The sequence below is a fragment of the Mirounga angustirostris genome, unplaced genomic scaffold, assembly GCF_029215605.1.
Source record: "Mirounga angustirostris isolate CCGP_5_RB_7025 unplaced genomic scaffold, mMirAng1.0.hap1 SCAF_9, whole genome shotgun sequence".
Classification (NCBI taxonomy): domain Eukaryota; kingdom Metazoa; phylum Chordata; class Mammalia; order Carnivora; family Phocidae; genus Mirounga; species Mirounga angustirostris.
In genome coordinates, this window is record NW_026991717.1 from 83,088,245 (window position 1) to 83,110,229 (window position 21,985).

Consider the following 21,985-nt stretch of genomic DNA (forward strand, 5'->3'; position numbering starts at 1 on the left):
TGCATGCTCCACCGACTGAGCCAGCCAGGCGCCCCTTAATCTCGGCACTCCTGACATATTTTGGGCTCTGTAATTCTTTCTTATGGGGGCTGTCCGATGCACTGTAGAAAGTTTAGCAGCATCCCTGACCTCTACGCACTACATACCAGTAGTATCCCACCCACCCTTAGTTTTGACTACCTAAGTGGGTAGAGACATTTCTACCCAAGAAATGTCTCCAGAAATTGCTGTCTCCCAGGAGGCAAAACTGCCTCTAGTTGAGAGCCACTGGACTAGAAGACCTATCAGAAATTTCAAGACAGGGAACACTTTTCAGAAAGGATTTGAAAAGTACAATATCTGGAAGTCAGAGGCTGATATGAATCTATGTAGTAGGGGTCAGCAAACTTTTTCTGTAAAGGACTAAATATGTAGTAAACATTTTAGACTTTAGGGGCGCCTGGGTGGCTCAGTCGTTAAGCATCTGCCTTCGGCTCAGGTCATGACCCCAGGGTCCTGGGATCGAGCCTCGTGTTAGGCTCCCTGCTCAGTGGGGAGCCTGCTTCTCTCTCTCTCCCTCATTCTCTCTCTCAAATAAATAAAATCTTAAGAAAAAAAAAGTTTTTAGATTTCGAGAGACATTTCATCTCTGTTTTAACTACTCAACTTTGCTATAGTAGTATGAAAGCAATCACAGACAAAGCATAAATGAATGAGCTTCGGTGTATCCTAATAAAACTTTATTTATAGATTAAATATAAATTTTGTAAAATTATCACATCATGATATTCTTTTGCCTTTTTTTTTTTTTTAAGATTTTATTTGTCAAAGAGAGCACAAGCAGGGGGAGCAGCAAGCAGAGGGAGAGGAGAAGCAGGCTACTTGCTGAGCAGGGAGCCCGATGCGGAGCTCGATCCCAGGACCCTGGGATCATGACCTGAGCCAAAGGCAGACTCTTAACCAACTGGGCCACCTAGGCATCCCTCTTTTGCCTTTTTTTTTTTTTTTTTTTTAATTTGACAGAGAGACACAGAGAGAGAGGGAACACAAGCAGGGGGAGTGGGAGAGGGAGAAGCAGACTTCCTGCTGAGCAGGGAGCCCGATGCGGGGCTCGATCCCAGGACCCTGGGACCATGACCTGAGCCGAAGGCAGACGCTCAACGACTGAGGCACCCAGGCACCCCTATATTTATTCTTTTTAAAGAGGTTATAAACTATCAAGGATTTTGTTAATAAATTAAAGAGAGGCTGGCAAATTACAGCCTATTTTTGTATAGTCTCTGAGCCAGGAATGGCGTTCATATTTTTAAATGGTTATTTTTACTCCTTTATTTTATTTTACTAGTTTACCACTCCCCCTGCTTGTGTTCCCTCTCTCGCTGTGTCTCTCTCTGTCAAATAAATAAATAAAATCTTAAAAAAAACCACAAAAAACAAATACAGTGAACATTAGAAACCAACACAGGTGCAATAAGAATAAATCATGCCAGCTTTATCAAAACATTTTCTTTTGAGAGGGTTATTCGACCAGGAAATCATAACATGTATCTTGATTTTAGTGAGGAATTTGATACTTATATCCATCATGGATAAAGTGGAGAAAAAATGGTTGATGACAGTATAAGTAGGTGAATTCATAACTATCCAAATAACTACAAACAAATAATATTAATTAATAAGTTATTATCAGTTAGTATAGAAAGAAAGGAAGGGAACTAAAATTTAGCCTTTTTTGGGTTCTATGTACTTTTACAATTAGATGAACAAATATTGATTCCTTTGGTCCTGATCGATCCCTCCCTCCCTCTCTCTCTCTCCTTTCTTTCTTTCTTCTTCCTTCCTTCCTCTCTCTCTCACTTTCTCTCTCTCTCACTCTCTTTCTTTCCTTCCTTTTTTTTCTTTCCCTCTCTCTCTCTCTCTTTTTTTAAGAAGGCTCCACACCCAGTGTGGAGCCCAATGCAAGGCTTGAACTCATGGCCCTGAGATCAAGATCTGAGCTGAGATCAGGAGTCTGACACTTCACCCACTGAGCCACCCAGGCATCCCCTGATCAATCTTTTAAATTAAAACTTAGATAAGGACATAAAAGGGAAGTTCATACAAATTACATATGTCTATCACTTTGGAGCAATAACCACTCTAATAGTCAAGTACTACTATATGATGAAATTAAAGTTTCCAAAGGATCTCATGCTAGGCTAAAACTAGCAAGCTAAAATTTAATAGACACAAATATGGTCTACAATTACATTTTAAAACTTAAATGCTCAATAAATGAAGAAGTTCTAGAAACTGTTGCACAACAATGTGAATATATTTACCACTGCTGAACTGCACACTTAAAAATGGTTAAGACGGTAAATTTTATGTGTTTTATACCACAAAAATGAAAAAGATTACTAAAAAAATGAAACACACAATTATAGGCTGGAGCTCAAGAAAAGACTTTGAAGAAGAAGAGAAGGTGTGACTATAGGCCAAAACAAGCTGGTACGAGATGGCACCTTAAACCCTTGTAAATACAAAGCACCCTGTAAGAAGAAATGTGCACAATAATCAGCCTGTGTACAGGGGCGCCTGGGTGGCTCAGTCGGTTAAGCGTCTGCCTTCGGCTCAGGTCATGATCTCAGGGTCCTGGGATCGAGCCCCGCGTTGGGTTCGCAGCTCAGTGGGGGAGCCGGCTTCTCCCTCTCCCTCTCCCTCTGCTTGCCGCTCTGCCTATCTGTGCTCTCTCTCTCTCTACGTCTCTGTCAAATAAATAAATAAAATCTTAAAAAAAAAAAAAAAAATCAGCCTGTGTACAGAAGTGTTTCCATTTCCAGGTGTAATATTTTAAAACAGCAATGACAGGAGGTCAATAATATAAAAAGCTTATTGAAATGTATAAGATAAAAAATATTTAGCCCAAGGATATCTAGCCTGGAGGAGACTATATATACAAATATAAACTATATAAATATTTGAGGGTAAACTGTAAGAGAACTTATCTTTCTTAATTTAGATGACAAAACTTTGACCAAAGTGTCAAAGTTACACAGAAGTAGATTTGTGTTCATTATGGGGTGCCCCAAAACTCTTAGTGCAGTTTTAAGCTTTTTAATGACTTTCAAAGTATAAATGCTATCAATATATCAAAAAATAAACACTTAAAGTTTATTTAAATTTCTTTAATACTTATAGTTTGGGGAATTTTGAATATGTTTTTAGTTTTTAGTCCCTCTGAAGACAGCATATGTTAAATAAATTTTTAAGTTTATTTTTTTTAAGGAATTATTTATTTATTTGAGAGAGAGAGCGAGAGAGTGGGGAGAGGGGCAGAGGGAGAGGAAGAAAGAATCTCAAGCAGACTCCGCACTGAGCCGAACTCAGGGCTCGATCCCACAAACCTGAGATCATGACCTGAGCCAAAACCAAGAGTTGGACACCCAACTGACTGCACCACCCAGGCGCCCCTAAATTTTTTTTTTTTTAAGATTTTATTTATTTATTTGACAGAGAGAGACACAGTGAGAGAGGGAACACAAGCAGGGGGGAGTGGGAGAGGGAGAAGCAGGCCTCCCACGGGGCAGGGAGCCCGATGCAGGGCTCGATCTCAGGACCGTGGGATCATGACCTGAGCCGAAGGCAGAGGCTTAATGACTGAGCCACCCAGGCGCCCTAAATTTTTTTTATTAATGAGAGATTTATTTTTTTTAGCTAGTCAAAAAATGATACTGGTTTCCATATTAGGTACTAAAGTCTTACAGAGCTGACCATTTAGAGAAACTGTAGATATTATTCTTGTTTGAATTAGATGATTTGTAAAATCCCTCTCAATTCTAAGATTTTCTAGTTTTAAAATTACAGTAAAGTTTGGGCCAACCTTTATCCTTTAAAAAAAAATAGAGATTTATTTATTTATTTTAGAGAGAGAGAGACAGAGAGAGAGAGAGGGAGAGAGAACACGAGCAAGAGGGAGAGAGAATCCCAAGTGGACTCCACGCTAAGCCAGGAGCCCAACGCAGGGCTCAATCTCCCAACGCCAAGATGACCACCTGAGCCAAAACCAAGAGCTGGATGCTCAACCAACTGAGCCAGCCAGGCATCCCCGAAGCTTTCTATTAACTACAAGAAAGGGCTTAATTTGAAGTAAATAAACACTATAAAACCCTGGAAGAAGGATGTTTATTTCCTAAAACCAAGTTATTTTGAAGCAGTAAAATAACCTTCAAAAATTATAATTCCAATTGTAATTAATTCTAATTCAGGAATACTTCTTACAGTACGCCTGTAGAAGGAAACTGTCATTAAAGAATTATTATCAATTCCATAATGGACTCATTTCTTTCTTTCCTTTTTTTTAAAAGTAATCTCTATGCCTAACATGGGGCTCAAACTCATGAACCTGAGATCAAGAGTGACCTACTCTCCCAACTGAGCCGGCCAAGTACCCCATAACGGACTCATTTCTAAATTATAAGTCACTTAAATTATTAAACCTTTAATATGACAATACCTTTGCATGCTTCAGTTCTAACTCTGCCAGTTCCACTAAATTTTTCCTGAATGCAGCAACTCTTCTTGTCTTAAAATCTATAAGTTCTGTGAACAAAAGAAATTAGGATTAACTATTTAATTTATATATTATAAAGTATACCTTATGATTAAAGGGTAAGGTAACAGTACCTTGTTTTGCAGACTCAGATATTTTTTCAAATTTCTGACAACATAATTGTTGGGATGTTTCAGCCTGCAGAACATCTTTATTTTTCGCTCTTGCTTTATCCAGTGCTTTATTAGCATTTTCATAATCCACTAGTGACCTAGATCTTCGATAGAGGAGATCCTATAAAAGAGAATGCTTCACAATAACATACGCTGCACGTTTCTAATAGTTACCCGCAACCACCACTACCCCATCACCCCCATCATCATTAGAGTGAACACTTAAACCATGAATACCACACATGCCAGCTACTTTCTAAATGGTTTTTGTAACAGCTTTAGTGAGATGAATTCACATACGTATAACTCAAAGTGCACAATTCAACGGTTTTTAGTGTGCTCGCACAATTGTATAACCATCACTACAATCAATTTTAAAACAATTTTGTCACCCAAAAGGAAACCCCATATTCATCAGCAGTCATTCTTCATGTCCTCTCCCCCGCCCCCTCCCCCCCACCTGCTTTCTGTCTCAACAGATTTGCTATTCTGGACATTTCATTAAAAAAAAAAAAATGGAGGGGTGCCTGGGGAGCTCAGTTGGTTAAGCGACTGCCTTCGGCTCAGGTCATGATCCTGGAGTCCCGGGATCGAGTCCCGCATCGGGCTCCCTGCTTGGCAGGGAGTCTGCTTCTCCCTCTGACCCTCCCCCCTCTCATGTGCTCTCTCTCAAATAAATGAATAAATAAAATCTTAAAAAAAAATGGAATCATATAATATGTGGTCTTTTCTGTCTGGCTTTCTTTACTTAGCATAAAATTTCAAGTTCATTCATGTTATTGTGTAAACCAGTACTTCATTCCTTTTATTTCTAAATATTTCATTGTATGGAAATACCACATTGATTTATCCACTTATCAGCTGACAGACATTTGGTTTGTTTCCACATTTTGCCTATTATGAATAATGCTATTATGAACATTTGTGTATAAGTTTTTGTGTGAACATGTTTTCCTTTCTCTTTCATATCTCATTACTTAGGAGTGGAATTGCTGGGTCACTTGGTAATTCTATGCTGAACCTTTTGAGAAACTGCCAGACTGTTTTCTAAAGCGGCTGCACCACTACATTTCCAATGACTCTGTATGAGGGCTCTAATTTCTCCCCATCCTTGGCAACACTTACCTGTCTTTTTGATTAAAGCCACCTAGTGGATGTGAAGTGGTATCTCACTGTGGTTTGGTTTTGTTTTTAACAATTTTATTTTTTAAGTAATCTCTATACCCAATGTGGGGCTGGAAATTACAACCCCAAGATCAAGAGTCGCGTGCTCTACCTACTGAGCCAGCCAGGCATCCCTTGCTGTGGTTCTGATTTGCATTTCCCTGATAGCTAATGTTGAGCATTTTTTTATGTATTCACTGGCCATTTGTATATTTTTGGACCTTTGGAGAAAGGTTTATTCAAGTCCTTTGCCCATTTTTTAGTTGGGCTATTTGTCTTTTTACTGAGTTATAAGAGTTCTTTATATTTTCTGGATACCATTTGCTTATTAGGGACTCGTATGATTTGCGAATATTTTGTCCCAGTCTATGGGTTGTCTTTCCACTTTTCTTCACAGTGTACTTTGACACACACAAGTTTTTACTTTTAATAAAGTCCGTCCAATTTATTATTTTTTCTTTGGTTGCTGTACTCCTGGTGTCATATCTGAGAAACCAATGTCCAATCAGAGGTCAAAAAGATTTACATTGTTTTTTTCTAAAAATGTTATAGTTGTTACATTTAGGTCTTTGATCAATTTTGAGCAAATTTTTATACACAGTATGAGGAAGGGGTCTAACTTTACTTCCATGGACTATTCAGATGACACAGTACCATTTGTTGAAAAGTCTATTCTTTTCCCCCCAAAACTGTCTTAGCACCTTATTAAGAATCAACTGACTAGGGGTGCTTGGGTGGCTCAGTCATTAAGTGTCTGCCTTTGGCTCAGGTCATGATCCCAGGGTTCTGGGATCAAGCCCCACATCGGGCTCCCTGCCCAGCGAGGAGCCTGCTTCTCCCTCTCCCACTCCCCCTGCTTGTGTTCCCTCTCTAGCTGTCTCTCTCTCTGTGTCAAGTAAATAAATAAAAAATCTTAAAAAAAAAAAAAGAAAAGAAAAAAGAATCAATTGACTGGGGCGCCTGGATGGCTCAGTTGGTTTGCCTTTGGCTCAGGTCATGATCCTAGGGTCCTGGGATCAAGCCCCACACAGGTCTCCCTGCTCAGCAGAGAGTCTGCTTCTTCCTCTCAGTCTGTCCCTCCCCCAGTTTGTGTTCACATATGCTCTCTCAAATAAATAAATAAAATATTAAAAAAAAGCAACCAATGTGAAAAGGCCCAACTATATGACATTCTGGAAAAGGCAAATCTATGGAGATGTCACACACACATACAAAATCAACAGGGCTTAAGGGGAAAGAGGATGAATGGTGGAGCACAGAGGAGTTTTGGGGCAGTGAAAACTATTCTGTATGATACTTATAATGGTAGATACGTATCATTACACATTTCTTCAAACAAAAAAACAATGTGTAACACTAAGAGTGAGCTCTTGTGTAGACTATGGTCTTTATTGTTTGGCTTCTTTCACTCAGCAAAATTATTTTGAGATTCTTCCATATTGTTGCATATTATCCATGGTTCATTCCTTTTTACCACTGAGTAGGATTCCACTGTATATATACACCACAATTCATCCATTCAGCTGCTGGTGGACATTTAGGTTGTTGCCAGTTTTCAACTATTACAAATAAAGCTGCTGTGAATATCCGTGGGGACACATGCTCTCAAATACCCAGGACTAGAATGAATGGACTACAGGATAGATGTATGTTTAATTTTTTAAGAAATTGTAAAACTTTTCCAAAATATTGTATCATATTCCAACTAACAGGGTGTGAAAGTTCTAGTTGCTATAATTTTTGTCAGAATTTTTCATTTTAGCCAAATTCTTGTTAAGGGGCGCCTGTGGTGAGGGGCGCCTGGGTGGCTCAGTTAGTTAAGGGGCCGACTCTCAATTTTGGCTTAGGTCATGATCTCAGGGTCCTGGGATCGAGCCCCCATGATGTGCTTCACGCTCACTGGGGAGTCTGCCTGAGGATTCTCTCTCTCACTGCCCCCTCCACATGTGCATATGCATGCTTTCTCTAAAATAAATTTAAAAATCTTTTTTTTTTTTAAGATTTTATTTATTTGAGAGAGAGAATGAGACAGAGAGAGAGAGCATGAGAGGGGGGAGGGTCAGAGGGAGAAGCAGACTCCCTGCTAAGCAGGGAGCCCGATGTGGGGGATCATGACCTGAGCCGAAGGCAGTTGCTTAACCAACTGAGCCACCCAGGCGCCCCTAAATAAATAAATCTTAAAAAAAGAAAAAAAAAGGTGTGTGGTGATATCTCATGAGTTTTCCCCCCCAGCTGTTTAATAAATATTGAGTATTTTTTAATTTTTTTTTTTTTTTAAGATTTTATTTATTTATTTGAGAGAGAGAGAATGAGAGACAGAGAGCATGAGAGGGAGGAGGGTCAGAGGGAGAAGCAGACTCCCTGCCGAGCAGGGAGCCCGATGTGGGACTCGATCCCGGGACTCCAGGATCATGACCTGAGCCGAAGGCAGTTGCTTAACCAACTGAGCCACCCAGGCGCCCCAATATTGAGTATTTTTTAAACAGCTATTTACTTATTTAATTACTCACCTACATTCAAGTATAGTTGGCTCCCAATATTACATTAGTTTCAGGTGTACAACAGTGATCTGACAGCTCTATGTTATGCTGTGCTCAGCACAAGTGTAGCTACCCTCTGACACCATACAACGCTATTACACTACCACTGATTCCTATATTCCCTCTGCTGCATATAGTTTTAATTTTTGCAATTAAATTTCAATTCCTTCTTGTGGTCACTAAGAAATATGGATTTACTTTTAAAGCCATGTTCTAAAAAGTTATGTATTAACAACTATAATATTATAATAAAATAATGAATTTAAGGTCTTTATACTGAATAATTCATTTTATCCCTGCCTACCCAATGTAAACGGTTTATAGGACACAACTGGATAAAATAATCTGATATGGATAGTATATTTACAAGTACCTAAGTCCTCAAAGTTAAAAAGGTTATTTATAATTTCTTTTAAGTTTATTTATTTATTTATCTCTTCACTCAACATAGGGATTGAACTCACAACCCCAAGATCAAGAATCAAATGCTCTTCCAACTGAGCCAGCCAGGCACCCCTATAATTTTTTTTAAGTAAGCTCTATGCCCAACATGGGGCTTGAACTCATGACCCCAAGATCAAGAGTTGCATGCTCTTATCAACTAAGCCAGCCAAGTGCCCCAAGGGTTATTTATGATTTGATAAGGAATGAAAAATTGGTGTTCAAAGCACCACTGATCACATGGGAATTTTCTGTACAATGTATCAATTCATAAATTAACACTGAATTTATAATACCTTTTTTTTTCCTTAAAGATTTTATTTATTTATTTGTCAGAGAGCAAGACAGTACAAGCAGGGGGAGCAGCAGAGGGAGAGGGAGAAGCAGGCTCCCCACCGAGCAGGGAGCCAGATGTGGGGCTTGATCCCAGTACCCCAGGATCATGACCTGAGCCAAATGAAGGCTTAACTGACTGAGCCACCCAGGTGCCCTGAATTTAGAATATCTGAGCCACTGAGTTTTTAGTGCCTTTTCAGATGTTTCTGTTAAACATTTTTTGGATTAGTAAGAGTTTTAGTCTTGCAGGTAGACAGACTTCCAAAAGGAAATTTGAGTTACCTTAAAATAAAACATATCCTGGTTTTACAGCTCTCTCACCCACAATAGAGGACTTAGGAATCCTTTAGCTACACCGACTGTTATTTGGGGTTTTACTTCTTGTTTTGTAGGCATTTTATCTGAATGAATATACCAAATTCATTAAAAAAAAAATAGTTCTAGATTATACTATATCAGAAGTTTATAGAGGAGGGGCGCCTGGGTGGCTCAGTTGTTAAGCATTTGCCTTCTGCTCAGGTCATGATCTCAGGGTTCTGGGATCGAGCCCCGCATCGGGCTCCCTGCTCAGCGGGTGGCCTGCTTCTCCACTCCGCCTGCTTGTGTTCCCTCTCTCGCTGTCTCTATCTCTGTCAAATAAATAAATAAAATCTTAAAAAAAAAAAAAAGTTTATAGAGGAAACTTTTATGTGGGGTTCCCTGACCAACAATCTGTAAAAGGAGAACAAAAAATTCACACGTGAAAATCTAATTTAAAATCAAGAGATAATCATTAACAATCTTAAGCCTAACAACCTCTAAAGAGATGGCTTTTTGTAAAATAGTCCATTTTAAAAAACAATGAACAATCAAATTACCTTAGCAGCTTGAGATTCCCTTAAGTAATATTTTAAAAGGTCGGAAAGTTTGAGGTCCTCATCAGCAGATACTCGTGCTTCTATTTTCTGAAAAAGGGGAAAAAAATCCGCCATTTAATTAGCACTTATATTCTACAGCCAATGTTTCTTTCATAATTACTGTAAAAAAAAAATTAAAGTTACAAATGACTACAGTATCCATTCCTATTTAATCTAATTTTCCTTGCCTTCTCCTTTCTACTAGCCTATTACTGTACTTCAGGACTTTGACCAAAAATGAACAGAAAAAAGAATGAAATCAAATGAGACTTAGTGAATTTATGGAAGGACTCTATGTTTGACTCAAGTTCTTGGCAATAATGAGTTTCAATATTATCTTTCAGCATCACTAACTACATGTACATTACTAATATACACTTATTACATCTCTTGTTACATCATTTCAATGACATGTACACATGATTTCAAAGTGATAAAGGATGGGGCTCAAGGGTGGCTCAGTCAGTTAAACATCCGACTCTTGATTTCGGCTCAGGTCATGATCTCAGGGTTGTGAGATGGAGCATGTGTTGGGTTCCACGCTGTGTGTGGAGCCTGCTTAAGATTCTCTCTCCCTCTCCCTCTCCCCTGAAATAAAAATAAAATGATAGGGCGCCTGGGTGGCTCAGTTGGTTAGGCGACTGCCTTCGGCTCAGGTCATGATCCTGGAGTCCCTGGATCGAGTCCCATATCGGGCTCCCTGCTCGGCGGGGAGTCTGCTTCTCCCTCTGACCCTCCCCCCTCTCATGTGCTCTCTCTCTCTCATTCTCTCTCTCAAATAAATAAAATCTTAAAAAATAAATAAATAAATAAATAAATAAATAAATAAATAAATAAATAAAAAAAATGATAAAGGCTAACAATGAAAGACTAGGTAATTCAAATCAATCTTCCTACTGATAACAACCAGAAAACGTAGTCAAAACATTAACAAAATGTGCCTGAAGACACAAAAGAGTAGTAAACAGATGTGGTTAGTTTGAGTTGGGATAAAATGGGAAGCAGCCATGTCAGACTAAAAAGATGAAACTATTCAATTCAGTTTGGAGAGACAGAAAATTAAAAAAGATGTATTATGTCAACCAAATACAATATAGGGACCTTGTTTGAATCCCAGCTCAAACGAACTCCACTGTAAAAAGCCATCTGAGGCAAATGGGAGCATCTATATACTCAATATTTGATGATTTAAGGGGAAATCATTGATAATTGTATTGATTATATTAAAATTTTTAAAAAGTGTTCATTTTTAAGATTTTATTTATTTGAGAGAGTGGTGGGGAGGGGCAGAGGGAGAGGGAGAAGCAGACTCCCTGCAGATCAAGGAGCCCAACGCAGGGCCTGATCCCTGGACCCTGAGATCACGAACCCGAGCCAAAGGCAGGTGCTCAAAGAGTCACCCAGGCACCCCATGACTATATTAAAATTAATTCTCATCTTTTTAAAAAAGAGATATGCACAAAGGGCAGAAAAAATGAATATGGACTTTTTGGGAAAAAGCACTTTAAGCAATGTAGAAAATGTTAACATTCAGGAAATCTGGATGACACATGTACAGGAATTCTTTGTACTATTCTTTTTTTAAAAAATATTTTATGTATTCATTTGAGAGAGAGAGAGAATGAGTGTAGGGGAAAGGCAGAGGGAGAGGGAGAAGCAGACTCCCCACTGAGTAGTGAGCCTGACGTGGAGCTCGATCCCAGGACCCTTGAGATCATGACCTGAGCCAAAGGCAGACGCTTAGCCATCTGAGCCACCCAGGCTCCCCTCTTTGTACTATTCTTGCAACTTTTCTGTAAGTCTGAAATTACTGTTGAAATAAAGTTAAAATTTAAAAACCCTGCACATCCAGCAGGATAACTAAAATAAAAAAGATAAGTATTATAAGCTTGTGTAGCAATCCAATGCTCACATTTATTGTGGTAGGAATGTAAATTGGTACAATCACTTTGGGAAACAGTTTGGCACTGTCTATGAAAGCTTTTCACATGGAGACCATATGACCCCTAATTCTCCCCCTGGTTATACACACCCAACAGAAATACATACTTATTTTCAGCTGAAGATATGCAAGAATGGTCTTAGAAGTACTATTTGTAAACAGCCACAAACTAGAAACTGTCCAAATGCCTACCAACAGTAGAACAGATGAATAAATTTACATATATTCTTGCAAAGGAAAGCTATATAGCAAGAAGAATGAAGGATCTATACAAACATGCAACATGGATGAACAGTATGGACGTAATGTTGAGTAAATGAAACCAGACATAAAAGCATACTGCATAAAACATTTATATAAAATATGAAAATAAAATTAATCTCTGCCGTTAGAAGCTAAGGTAGTGGTTACCCTTGTAGGAGGTGGTGACTCAGAAAGCAGGTGAAGAGGGGCAGGGCATCTGGGTTGCTGGTAAGAATTCTATATCTTTTTTTTTTTTTTTTTTAAAGATTTTATTTATTTGACAGAGAGAGACACAGTGAGAGAGGGAACACAAGCAGGGGGAGTGGGAGAGGGAGAAGCAGGCTTCCTGCCGAGCAGGGAGCCCGATGCGGGGCTCGATCCCAGGACCCCAGGATCATGACCTGAGCCGAAGGCAGCCGCTTAACGACTGAGCCACCCAGGCGCCCCTAAGAATTCTGTATCTTGATCTAGGTGTTCATTATATGAGTGTGTAAAATTTGTAAAATTTCACTGAGCTGTATACTTTTTTTTTTTTAAGATTTTATTTATTTGAGAGAGAGAGAGAGAGAGAGAGAACACAGAGGGAGAGGGAGAAGCAGACTACCCACTGAGCAGAGAGCCCGAAGCAGGACTCGATCCCAGGACCCTGAGATCATGACCTGAGCCGAAGGCAGACGCTTAACCGACTGAGCCACTCAGGTACCCGTGAGCTGTATACTTCTTTTTTTTTTTTAAAGATTTTATTTATTTATTTGAGAGAGAGAGACACAGCGAGAGAGGGAACACAAGCACGGGGAGCGGGAGAGGGAGAAGCAAGCTTCCCGCTGAGCTGGAAGCCCGATGCGGGGCTCGATCCCAGGACCCTGGGATCATGACCTGAGCCGAAGGCAGACGCTTAACGACTGAGCCACCCAGGCGCCCCTGAGCTGTATACTTCTGATATGTGCTCTTTCCTATATATATAATATGCTTCAATAAAAAAACTTGAAGCTTAAGAAATATTCCTTTATAAGAGAAATAAACTTAGGAAATTTCTTAATCTAACAGATAAATGCACAAAGTATATTCAAAACTGACTTAGATAAATTTAGATAAACTGATTTAGATAAATCTAGGGAACATGCTAGATGATGTTGGGTGCTTTTAAATATGCCTCCTCTCCTTCCATTAAGAAGTAGGGTAGGTCAGGGCGCCTGGGTGGCTCAGTCATTAAGCGTCTGCCTTCAGCTCAGGTCATGATCCCAGGGTCCTGGGATCGAGCCCCGCATGGATCTCCCTGCTCAGCAGGAAGCCTGCTTCTCCCTCTCCCACTCCCCCTGCTTGTGTTCCCTCTCTCGCTGTCGCTCTCTCTGTATCAAATAAATAAAATCTTAAAAAAAAAAAAGTAGGGTATGTATCCCCTCCCCTTGAATCTGGACCCTAAGACTGTATGACCAATACAGAAGTGATGCTGTGCCAGTTTCCAGGCCTTAATGAAACTAAAAATGTCTGCTTCCTATCTTTTGGGATGCTTCCTTTTGGAACCTAGCCAGCACATTGTGAGGAAGCCGAAGCAGCTCCCTGGAAAAGCAACATGCAGGTGTTATAGCCAACAGCCCTGGCTCAAGTCTCGGCTGATAGCCAGTATCATCCCCCAGACATCTGGAAGAGCCTTCATATGTTCCCCGTTGAGGCCCAGACATCATGGAGCAGAGGCAAGCCATCTCTGCCCTGTCTTTTCTGAATTCCTGACCTAAAGACTTCATTAGCATAATAAAATGGTTGTCGTTTTTAAGCTACTTATTTTAGGATGGTTTGTTATACAGCAAATAACCACAACACTACAAAAACACTGAAAGAAATAAAGATAGTCGTGGCAATGGCAATGTGCCACCTAGAGCTCCTTTAAGAGCAACTGCTTGCTGTAAGGAGCACATATGGTTCAGAGTCTTACTTGCAATCTCTCTAGATCCAGAACAATATTCATTCCAAGGTTATGCTGATCTTCCCATGCCTGCCTTGGCTGCACCCCATGACAGAGCATGGGGCAGCAGGGCCAGCCCCTCCTGCCTGACGCAGTGCTCCCTCTAATGAGCCACTCTGGCTGACCTACACAAAACTTCCTCGGAACTATGCTACAGGCTGAAACTCTTCCTACCCAGTACCCTCTTCCTCTGCCCTCTCCTTTCACAGGTATAGACCTGCACTATGGTCTAAAGCCTCTTCATGTCTATCCTACTCCTTCCTCTTTGTTCTTCCCAATGAATCTCTTGCATATCTGATTCCATTTTACATCTACTTGCACATCTTTTGACACATAAAGCTATTTTGTAATAAATCCCTGTTCTTTTGATGTAAACACATAGAAAAACAATGATATCTTCCCAGAAAATGCTCATTGGTACAAATACCAAAAGCAGAATAATGGACCCCAGTATACAACATTTATGTATTTAATGACTCTTTCCTTTGTGAGAAAATCTCTTTTCCTTTCCTTGTCTTCACTACACATTACTCAATTGACAAAGTCCTGTTGCAATCAGATTTCTACAATGGACTAGCCACCTCCACCCTCAGTTAAGTACCCTTAAACTTCTAATAAACTTTTCACTTTTCTATCAACTTTATTAAAGTGTTTAAATATTACCGCATCTAAGACTGATCCCTGAAAATCAAGACTATGTCAACATGAAATTATTACTATGATCACACCTTTCTGCAGTTGCATATCTGTCTCGTATTGATACAACTCATTTTTATTTTTAAAATTTTTTTTAAAGCTTTTATTTATTTGAGAGAGAGAGAGCACAAGTGGTGGAGAGGGAGAAGCAGGCTGCCGCCTGAGCAGGGAGTCCAATGCGGGGCTTGATCCCAGGACCCCTGGATCACGACCTGAGCCGAAGGCAGATGCTTAACCGACTGAGCCACCCAGGCACCCCTATTTTTTAATTTTTAAAAAGATTTTATTTATTTAAGAGAGCGTGAGTGAGTGAGAGAGAGAGAGCGCAAGAGCAGGGAGGGGCAGAGGAAGAGGGAGAAGCAGACTCCCCACTGATTGCAAAGCCTGACACCGGGCTTCATGCCGGGCTTGAACTCAATCCCGGGACGCCAGGATCATGACCTGAGCTGAAGGCAGATGCTTAAGCAAGTGAGCCACCCAGGCGCCCTGATACAACTCATTTTTAAACCAGTGTCATGGGGGATCAAAAGCACTATCATCTTGGTAAAAGTATAATGAATCTAAGACTTTCTTCTAGCTTACAAAGCCCCAGAAAAAGATCATTCTTCATAAAAATAAATGCTGTTTCATAATGAACATGTTCTCTGATCAAAAATATGAACTTTCGGGGGTGCCTGAGTGGCTCAGTTGGTTAAGCGACTGCCTTCAGCTCAGGTCATGATCCTGGAGTCCCGGGATCGAGTCCCGCATCGGGCTCCCTGCTTGGCAGGGAGTCTGCTTCTCCCTCTGACCTTCCCCCCTCTCATGTGTTCTCTCTCTCTCACTCTCTCAAATAAATGAATAAAATCTTTAAAAAAAAAAAAAGAATATGAACTTTTGGGGAGCCTGGGTAGCTCAGTCAGTTGGGCGTCTGCCTTCGGCTCAGGTCATGACCCCAAAGTCCTGGGATCAAGCCCCACGTTGGGCTCCCTGCTCCTGGGAAGCCTGCTTCTTCCTCTGCCTGCAGCTCCCCCTGCTTGTGTTCCCTCTCTTGCTGTCTCTGTCAAATAAATAAATATTAAAAAAAAAAGGGGGGCGCCTGGGTGGCTCAGTCGTTAAGCGTCTGCCTTTGGCTCGGGTCATGATCCCAGGGTCCTGGGATCCACATCGGGCTCCCTGCTCCGCGGGAGGCCTATTTCTCCCTCTCCCACTCCCCCTGCTTGTGTTCCCTCTCTCACTGTCTCTCTCTCTGTCAAATAAATAAAGATTAAAAAAAAAAAAAAGAATATGAACTTTTACACAAATACCAGAAGGCCATAACAAAAAAATTTATTTCCTGAAAAAAACTCAAATTTTCAAATCTAAATCTGTCTCTTCATCCTTCTGAAGTATAGCTCATCTTTCTCAATAAAGTTTAACACAACCACAACAGGTTACACACTACTGTATGCAAAGATTGAGACTCTCAAAGGTTAACCAATAGTACTTACTCTTGTTTTATCAAACAGTTCTGAAACTTTGAGAAAAAACCTGGAAGGGAAAAATATTTCATCAGAAGCCAGCTTTGAAATGACTTTTCATTTCAAATGTTCAGAGCATATACCCCCAAAACCATATTAATAATGAACTTTCTTATTTCACTGCAGTAATATTTAATGGTCTTGTTCACCACAGACTTCATTAGAACAACACCTCTATACTTCCATATAACAGATTGAAAACTGTTAAAAAAAATCTTCCCATTTCAAGGTAACAGTCTAAGCCATACATTTATTTATGTATGTAATATATACTTTTTAAAGTAACCTCTACACCCAAGGGGGGGGTCGAACTCACAACCCTGAGCTCAAGAGTCACGTGCTCCACTGACTGAGCCAGCCAGGCACCCCAAGCCATACATTTAAATTAAAAAATTTTTTCTTTATATTCTTTAGCAGAATGTCACATAATAGTAAATAAAGCCTGTATCTTCAAAATTACTATAGAAGTATAGAACAATCGGATCCAAAAAGGCTGACTTAAAAGGAAAACACTAAAGTTGGAGCAGCTCTTGAAGTTATCTGATACTTATGTGTTAAACATCTTCAAGTAGAGCTGCTTTGTTTTAGAAAATAACAGAAATGGGGGCGCCTGGGTGGCTCAGTCGTTAAGTGTCTGCCTTCGGCTCAGGTCATGATCTCAGGGTCCTGGGATCGAGTCCCGCATCGGGCTCCCTGCTCAGCAGGGAGTCTGCTTCTCCCTCTCCCTCTCCCCCTGCTTGTGTTCCCTCTCTCGCTGTGTCTCTCTCTGTCAAATAAATAAAATCTTAAAAAAAAAAAAAAAAGAACAGAAATGAATAACCAATTTCTATCTCTGAATTCATGTTCACTTTTAACTAAATAGCCTATCTCTCAAATGCTGACACCAACTAAAAAATATTCCAATGCCAAACCATTAAAGGGGTATTCTGTGAAATTATATGTAATTACCGGTGACATTATAACTGGATTGGGCAAGTACTACTAAAAGCTAAAACACGGGCACCTGGGTGGCTCAGTCGGTTAAGCGGTTAACCTGGAGTTCCCGGATCAAGTCCCGCATCGGGCTCCCTGCTCAGCGGGGAGTCTGCTTCTCCCTCTGACCCTCCTCCCTCTCGTGGTCTCTGTCTCTCATTCTCTCTTTCAAATAAATAAATAAAATCTTAAAATAAATAAATAAATAAATAAATAAATAAATAAAAGCTAAAACACTATTTTATGACCTTTGTTTTACCAAAAAGAACTTGATTTGACAGGTTTATGTCCAATAACTCATGGCAAGGTTGGCTTTTTCTTCTTATCAAAGAGTTAGAGACTAACTCTTTGGGAAGATAGCATGTTAATTAATGTAAGCTATATATAGTATCTTGTTTTGCCAAAACACCTGGATCTTACATGTCTACTAAGACGGGATATACTAGAAAAAAGTTCAAGGATATGGTTTAGAAAAAGGCATAAAGTATGAAAATAGTTTTGCCACTTAAAATTGAAAAAAAAGTTGGATTATTTTTCAATGAAGAGTTGGGTTTAAACAATATTACAGGAACAACTAAAATTAACTATGGTTAGATTAATGTGAAAAACCAGTATAAAGTAAATAAACAACAGCTATGTATGCAAACATCCAGAGAGCATTTCTATACTAACATGCATAATACTTCCCCATCAGGTCACTCTAGGACTGCCCTAAGATTCATTAAACTTATAATCTAGAATAGCCAGCCTCTTTAAAAAGTATAAACTGATAACATCACATTTTACTTTAAAAGTCAATCTGGCCTCCAAAAAAATACATACAAATATATATTATATTCTAATTCCAAAACATTTATTTATAATAAACTTCATCAAAACCTAAGAACATTTTGACATAAATTCTGTCTTCCTCTTCCTTACATACATAAATCAGCCAATTTTCATCAAATAAAACTTTGCAAATGTTAAAATTATATAAAGCCCATTTTTACTTTTCAGATTTAAAAAATAAGAGAGAAATGGTAGAGAAAAAAATGACACTGATCCAAGTTTATAAGAAGCGCCTTATTATTGATGTATTTTGAAGAAGATATTCTAAATGACTCTCGGGTCAGAAATATTCTGTGTGTCCAGGCTGCCAACGAAATTTTTGTTTTATTTAATGTTTCAAATCAGAATCCTTACTTGCATATATCTGTAGAATCCTGAGTTCCTAAAGCATATAATGAAGAACCAATTCTATTGTAATCATCTGCAGCACCTACGGAAAAAAATTTTTAGAATATATTTATTCATTGATTCCAAAATACTTACTGAGCACCTACCTGCCAAACAATGTGTATGCAGTATGAAATACTCCAAGTCTGGTGAAGGAAATGACAACAGCTATATTATAACTTGATGAATATTATATTAGAAGTAGGAACAAACTACTCTGGGAGCCGGGGAAACAGATGATTCCACCTGAGTAAGTTAGGGAAGGATTTACAGACACTACTGAATGAGTCAGAACTTGTAGGATAAGCAAATCTTTACCAGGCAAAATGGAGGGGACAGCATGGATAAAGGCCAATGAGACATAAAAGAATACAGTATATTCAAACAGCCTTCTAGGAAGAAGGCACTATAGGGTATAGAAGACAGTGGACAGAGCTGAAGATGGAAAAATAAACTGGAAGTATCCTGGGGGGAAAAAACAGGTTTTTGTAAGACACAATAAAGTTTGGATTTGATCTTGTAAGAATGGGTATTATTAAACATTTTAAAATAACAGTAGTGGTAAAAACAACCATTAAGGATTTTAGATAAAAAATTCTGCTGCCTGGAATAAAGATTAGAAATGGAGACACAGAAGGCTGAGTAACCAACTAGGAATTTGTTGTGTCAGATACTGATGGTCAGGATCAAGTTAGCAAAAACAGTGACAGCAGAGAGGAACAAGAAAGCTAGAAGATATTTAGGAAACCTAATAGGTAGGATTTACAAACAAGAGACCTAAGGTAGGAGGGAAAATTATGGAGCTTGGGAAGCTAGATGAATGGTGGTAGCACCATTATCCTTGGGTGCTAGGAAGCGAAGTATTCAACTTCAGCACAATACTTTTCCCAGGGCTCACCCCATGGGACAACTTGTTGAGAAAAGATTTCTCATTTCAGAGAAAGGATAGTATAAGTGCAATGGTTAAGAGCATAGAACTGGAACCAAACTGCTTAGGGTCCAATCCCAATTTACCAGCTCTACGACCTCGAGCTTATCACTTAACCTGTGTATGCCTTGCTTTCCTTATCTGGAAATGGGGATAATAATGGTACCAGCTCCGCATGATTACTTGGACTAAATGAATTAATAAATGTTACTATAGGGGCGCCTGGGTGGCTCAGTCGTTAAGCGTCTGCCTTCGACTCAGGTCGTGATCCCGGGGTCCTGGGATCGAGCCCCGCATCGGGCTCCCTGCTCCACGGGAAGCCTGCTTCTCCCTCTCCCACTCCCCCTGCCTGTGTTCCCTCTCTCGCTGTGTCTCTCTCTGTCAAATAAATAAATAAAATCTTAAAAAAAATAAATAATAAAAATAAAAAAATGTTACTATATACCTGGCACATAGCAAGTACAGTATTATACAAACGTTTGCTATTATTAACGAAATCCGAGACATGCCTATTTTGTATGGAAATTCCCACTTATGCCAGCAGTATTTTACAAGGTTTAATGTGTTTATTCTCTAACAAAACAGTAATCCTTACACTGTACTTTCTTATGCTGTACGAAGTTACATTCAACAAATAAGACTGAAATCTGGTGACTCTATTTACTTTTTAAAATTATTCAAAACAGATCTATTTTGATCTTTCATAAAGAATTTTTTTGGGGGGCGCCTGGGTGGCTCAGTTGTTAAGCATCTGCCTTTGGCTCAGGTCATGATCCCAGGGTCCTGGGATGGAGCCCCACATCGGGCTCTCTGCTCAGCAGGAAGCCTGCTTCTCCCTCTCCCACTCCCCCTGCTTGTGTTCCCTCTCTCGCTCTGTCTCTCTGTGTCAAATAAATAAAAATCTTTAAAAAAAAAAAAAAAAGAATTTTTTTTTAAAGTGGGCTCCATGCCCAACATGGGGCTCAAACTCACACAAGAGTTGCATACTCTACTCATCTGAGCCAGCCAGGTGCCCCCATAAAAAAACTGAACACAAACTTCAGACTCTGAATGGTAACTTCTACATATGAGATTGTTCACTATTATCCTAAAAGTTTAAGTTAAAAAAAAAATAACACTTAAAAATCACAAAAAGGTTGGTTTATTGAGGCAGGAATCACAAATGATTTGTGTTTAAAATCAAATACATTAATATTTTATACTTAAACTGACCCTGAAATTATTTTTTAGAGCAAGACATTCCTAGATCCTAATATCTGGCCCTGAGAATACTACCCTCTTTAGCTGTTACATCATTATATGATCACAGAAAATAAGCAAACTGCCCTGATTTTATACATTACAGTGATGTTGAAAACTTAAGTTTTCATAGTCCAGGCTAAGTTCATGCATCATGAAAAAATAATTTTTACTTTATAATTCTGTAAAATCGTATGTTATATAATTAATTATATGTAATAATTATGATTTTGTAAATAGGTTCACAACCATCTTTCTTAAAAGCACTGTTGCAGGGGCGCCTGGGTGGCTCAGTCATTAAACATCTGCCTTCGGCTCAGGTCATGATCTCAGGGTCCTGGGATCGAGCCCCGCATCGGGCTCCCTGCTCAGCGGGAAGCCTGCTTCTCCCTCTCCCACTCCCCCTGCCTGTGTTCCTTCTCTCGCTTTGTCTCTGTCAAATAAATAAATAAAATCTTAAAAAAAAAAAAGCACTGTTCCATTTGGTCAAATAAATAAAGAAGAATCACTAATATTTTCTTCAGTTTTCTTAATGGATGACTGTCTACCTTTATAGTTCTTTATGTTTCCATAGCACGAATATGCACCTCTCTTACAGGACTGATTATAGTACACTGTAATTTTTTGCTTTTTGTGTTTATTTCACCTGCAAAATTTTTATTTTTTTTTAAGATTTTATTGATTTATTTGAGATTGAGCACAAGCAGGGGGAGGTACAGAGGGAGAAGCAGACTCCCCACTAAGCAAGGAGCCTGACACAGGGCTCCATCCCAGGACCCCAGGATCATGACCTGAGCTGAAGGCAGACATTTAACCAACTGAGCCACCCGGGTGTCCCTATTTATTTATTTTTAAAAAGATTTATTTATTTGAGAGAGAGACAGAGCATAAGTGGGGGGAGAGGCAGAAGGAGATCCCGATGGAGGAATGATCCCAGGACCCTGAGATCATGACCTTAGCCAACATCAAGAGTTGGCTGCTTAACCAACTGAGCCACCCAGGCCCCCTGAACTCTATCACATTTAAATTCCATTGGTATAAGTGATATTTATCCCAAGAACATAAGGTTGATTTAACATTTGAAAATATAATTAATCATACTAATAGACTAAAAAGGAAAAATGATATGATTATCTCAACACTGTAGGTGCAAAAAAGAACATTTGATAAAAATCCAACATTCATTCCTGACTTAAAAGAAAAAAAAAAACTCCCAGAAAACTAG

At 39.3% G+C, this 21,985-nt stretch overlaps 1 protein-coding gene across 3 annotated transcripts in view; it reads right to left on the reverse strand.

The window, feature by feature from the left end:
- The window catches only part of SNX6 (sorting nexin 6), a 56,655-nt gene that overhangs the window by 4,844 nt on the left and 29,826 nt on the right, over positions 1–21,985 (reverse strand). For all 3 annotated transcript variants that reach the window (XR_008508105.2, XM_045900694.3, XM_064570939.1), the window contains 5 exons: positions 18,561–18,636; positions 16,374–16,413; positions 10,022–10,108; positions 4,645–4,804; positions 4,475–4,560 (listed from right to left, as the gene is read on the reverse strand). Coding sequence is in view for 2 of the 3 variants with exons in the window: in XM_045900694.3 (XP_045756650.3) it covers positions 4,475–4,560; positions 4,645–4,804; positions 10,022–10,108; positions 16,374–16,413; positions 18,561–18,636 (449 nt within the window). In the remaining variant the exon portion in view is untranslated. The remainder of the gene's footprint in view (positions 1–4,474; positions 4,561–4,644; positions 4,805–10,021; positions 10,109–16,373; positions 16,414–18,560; positions 18,637–21,985) is intronic.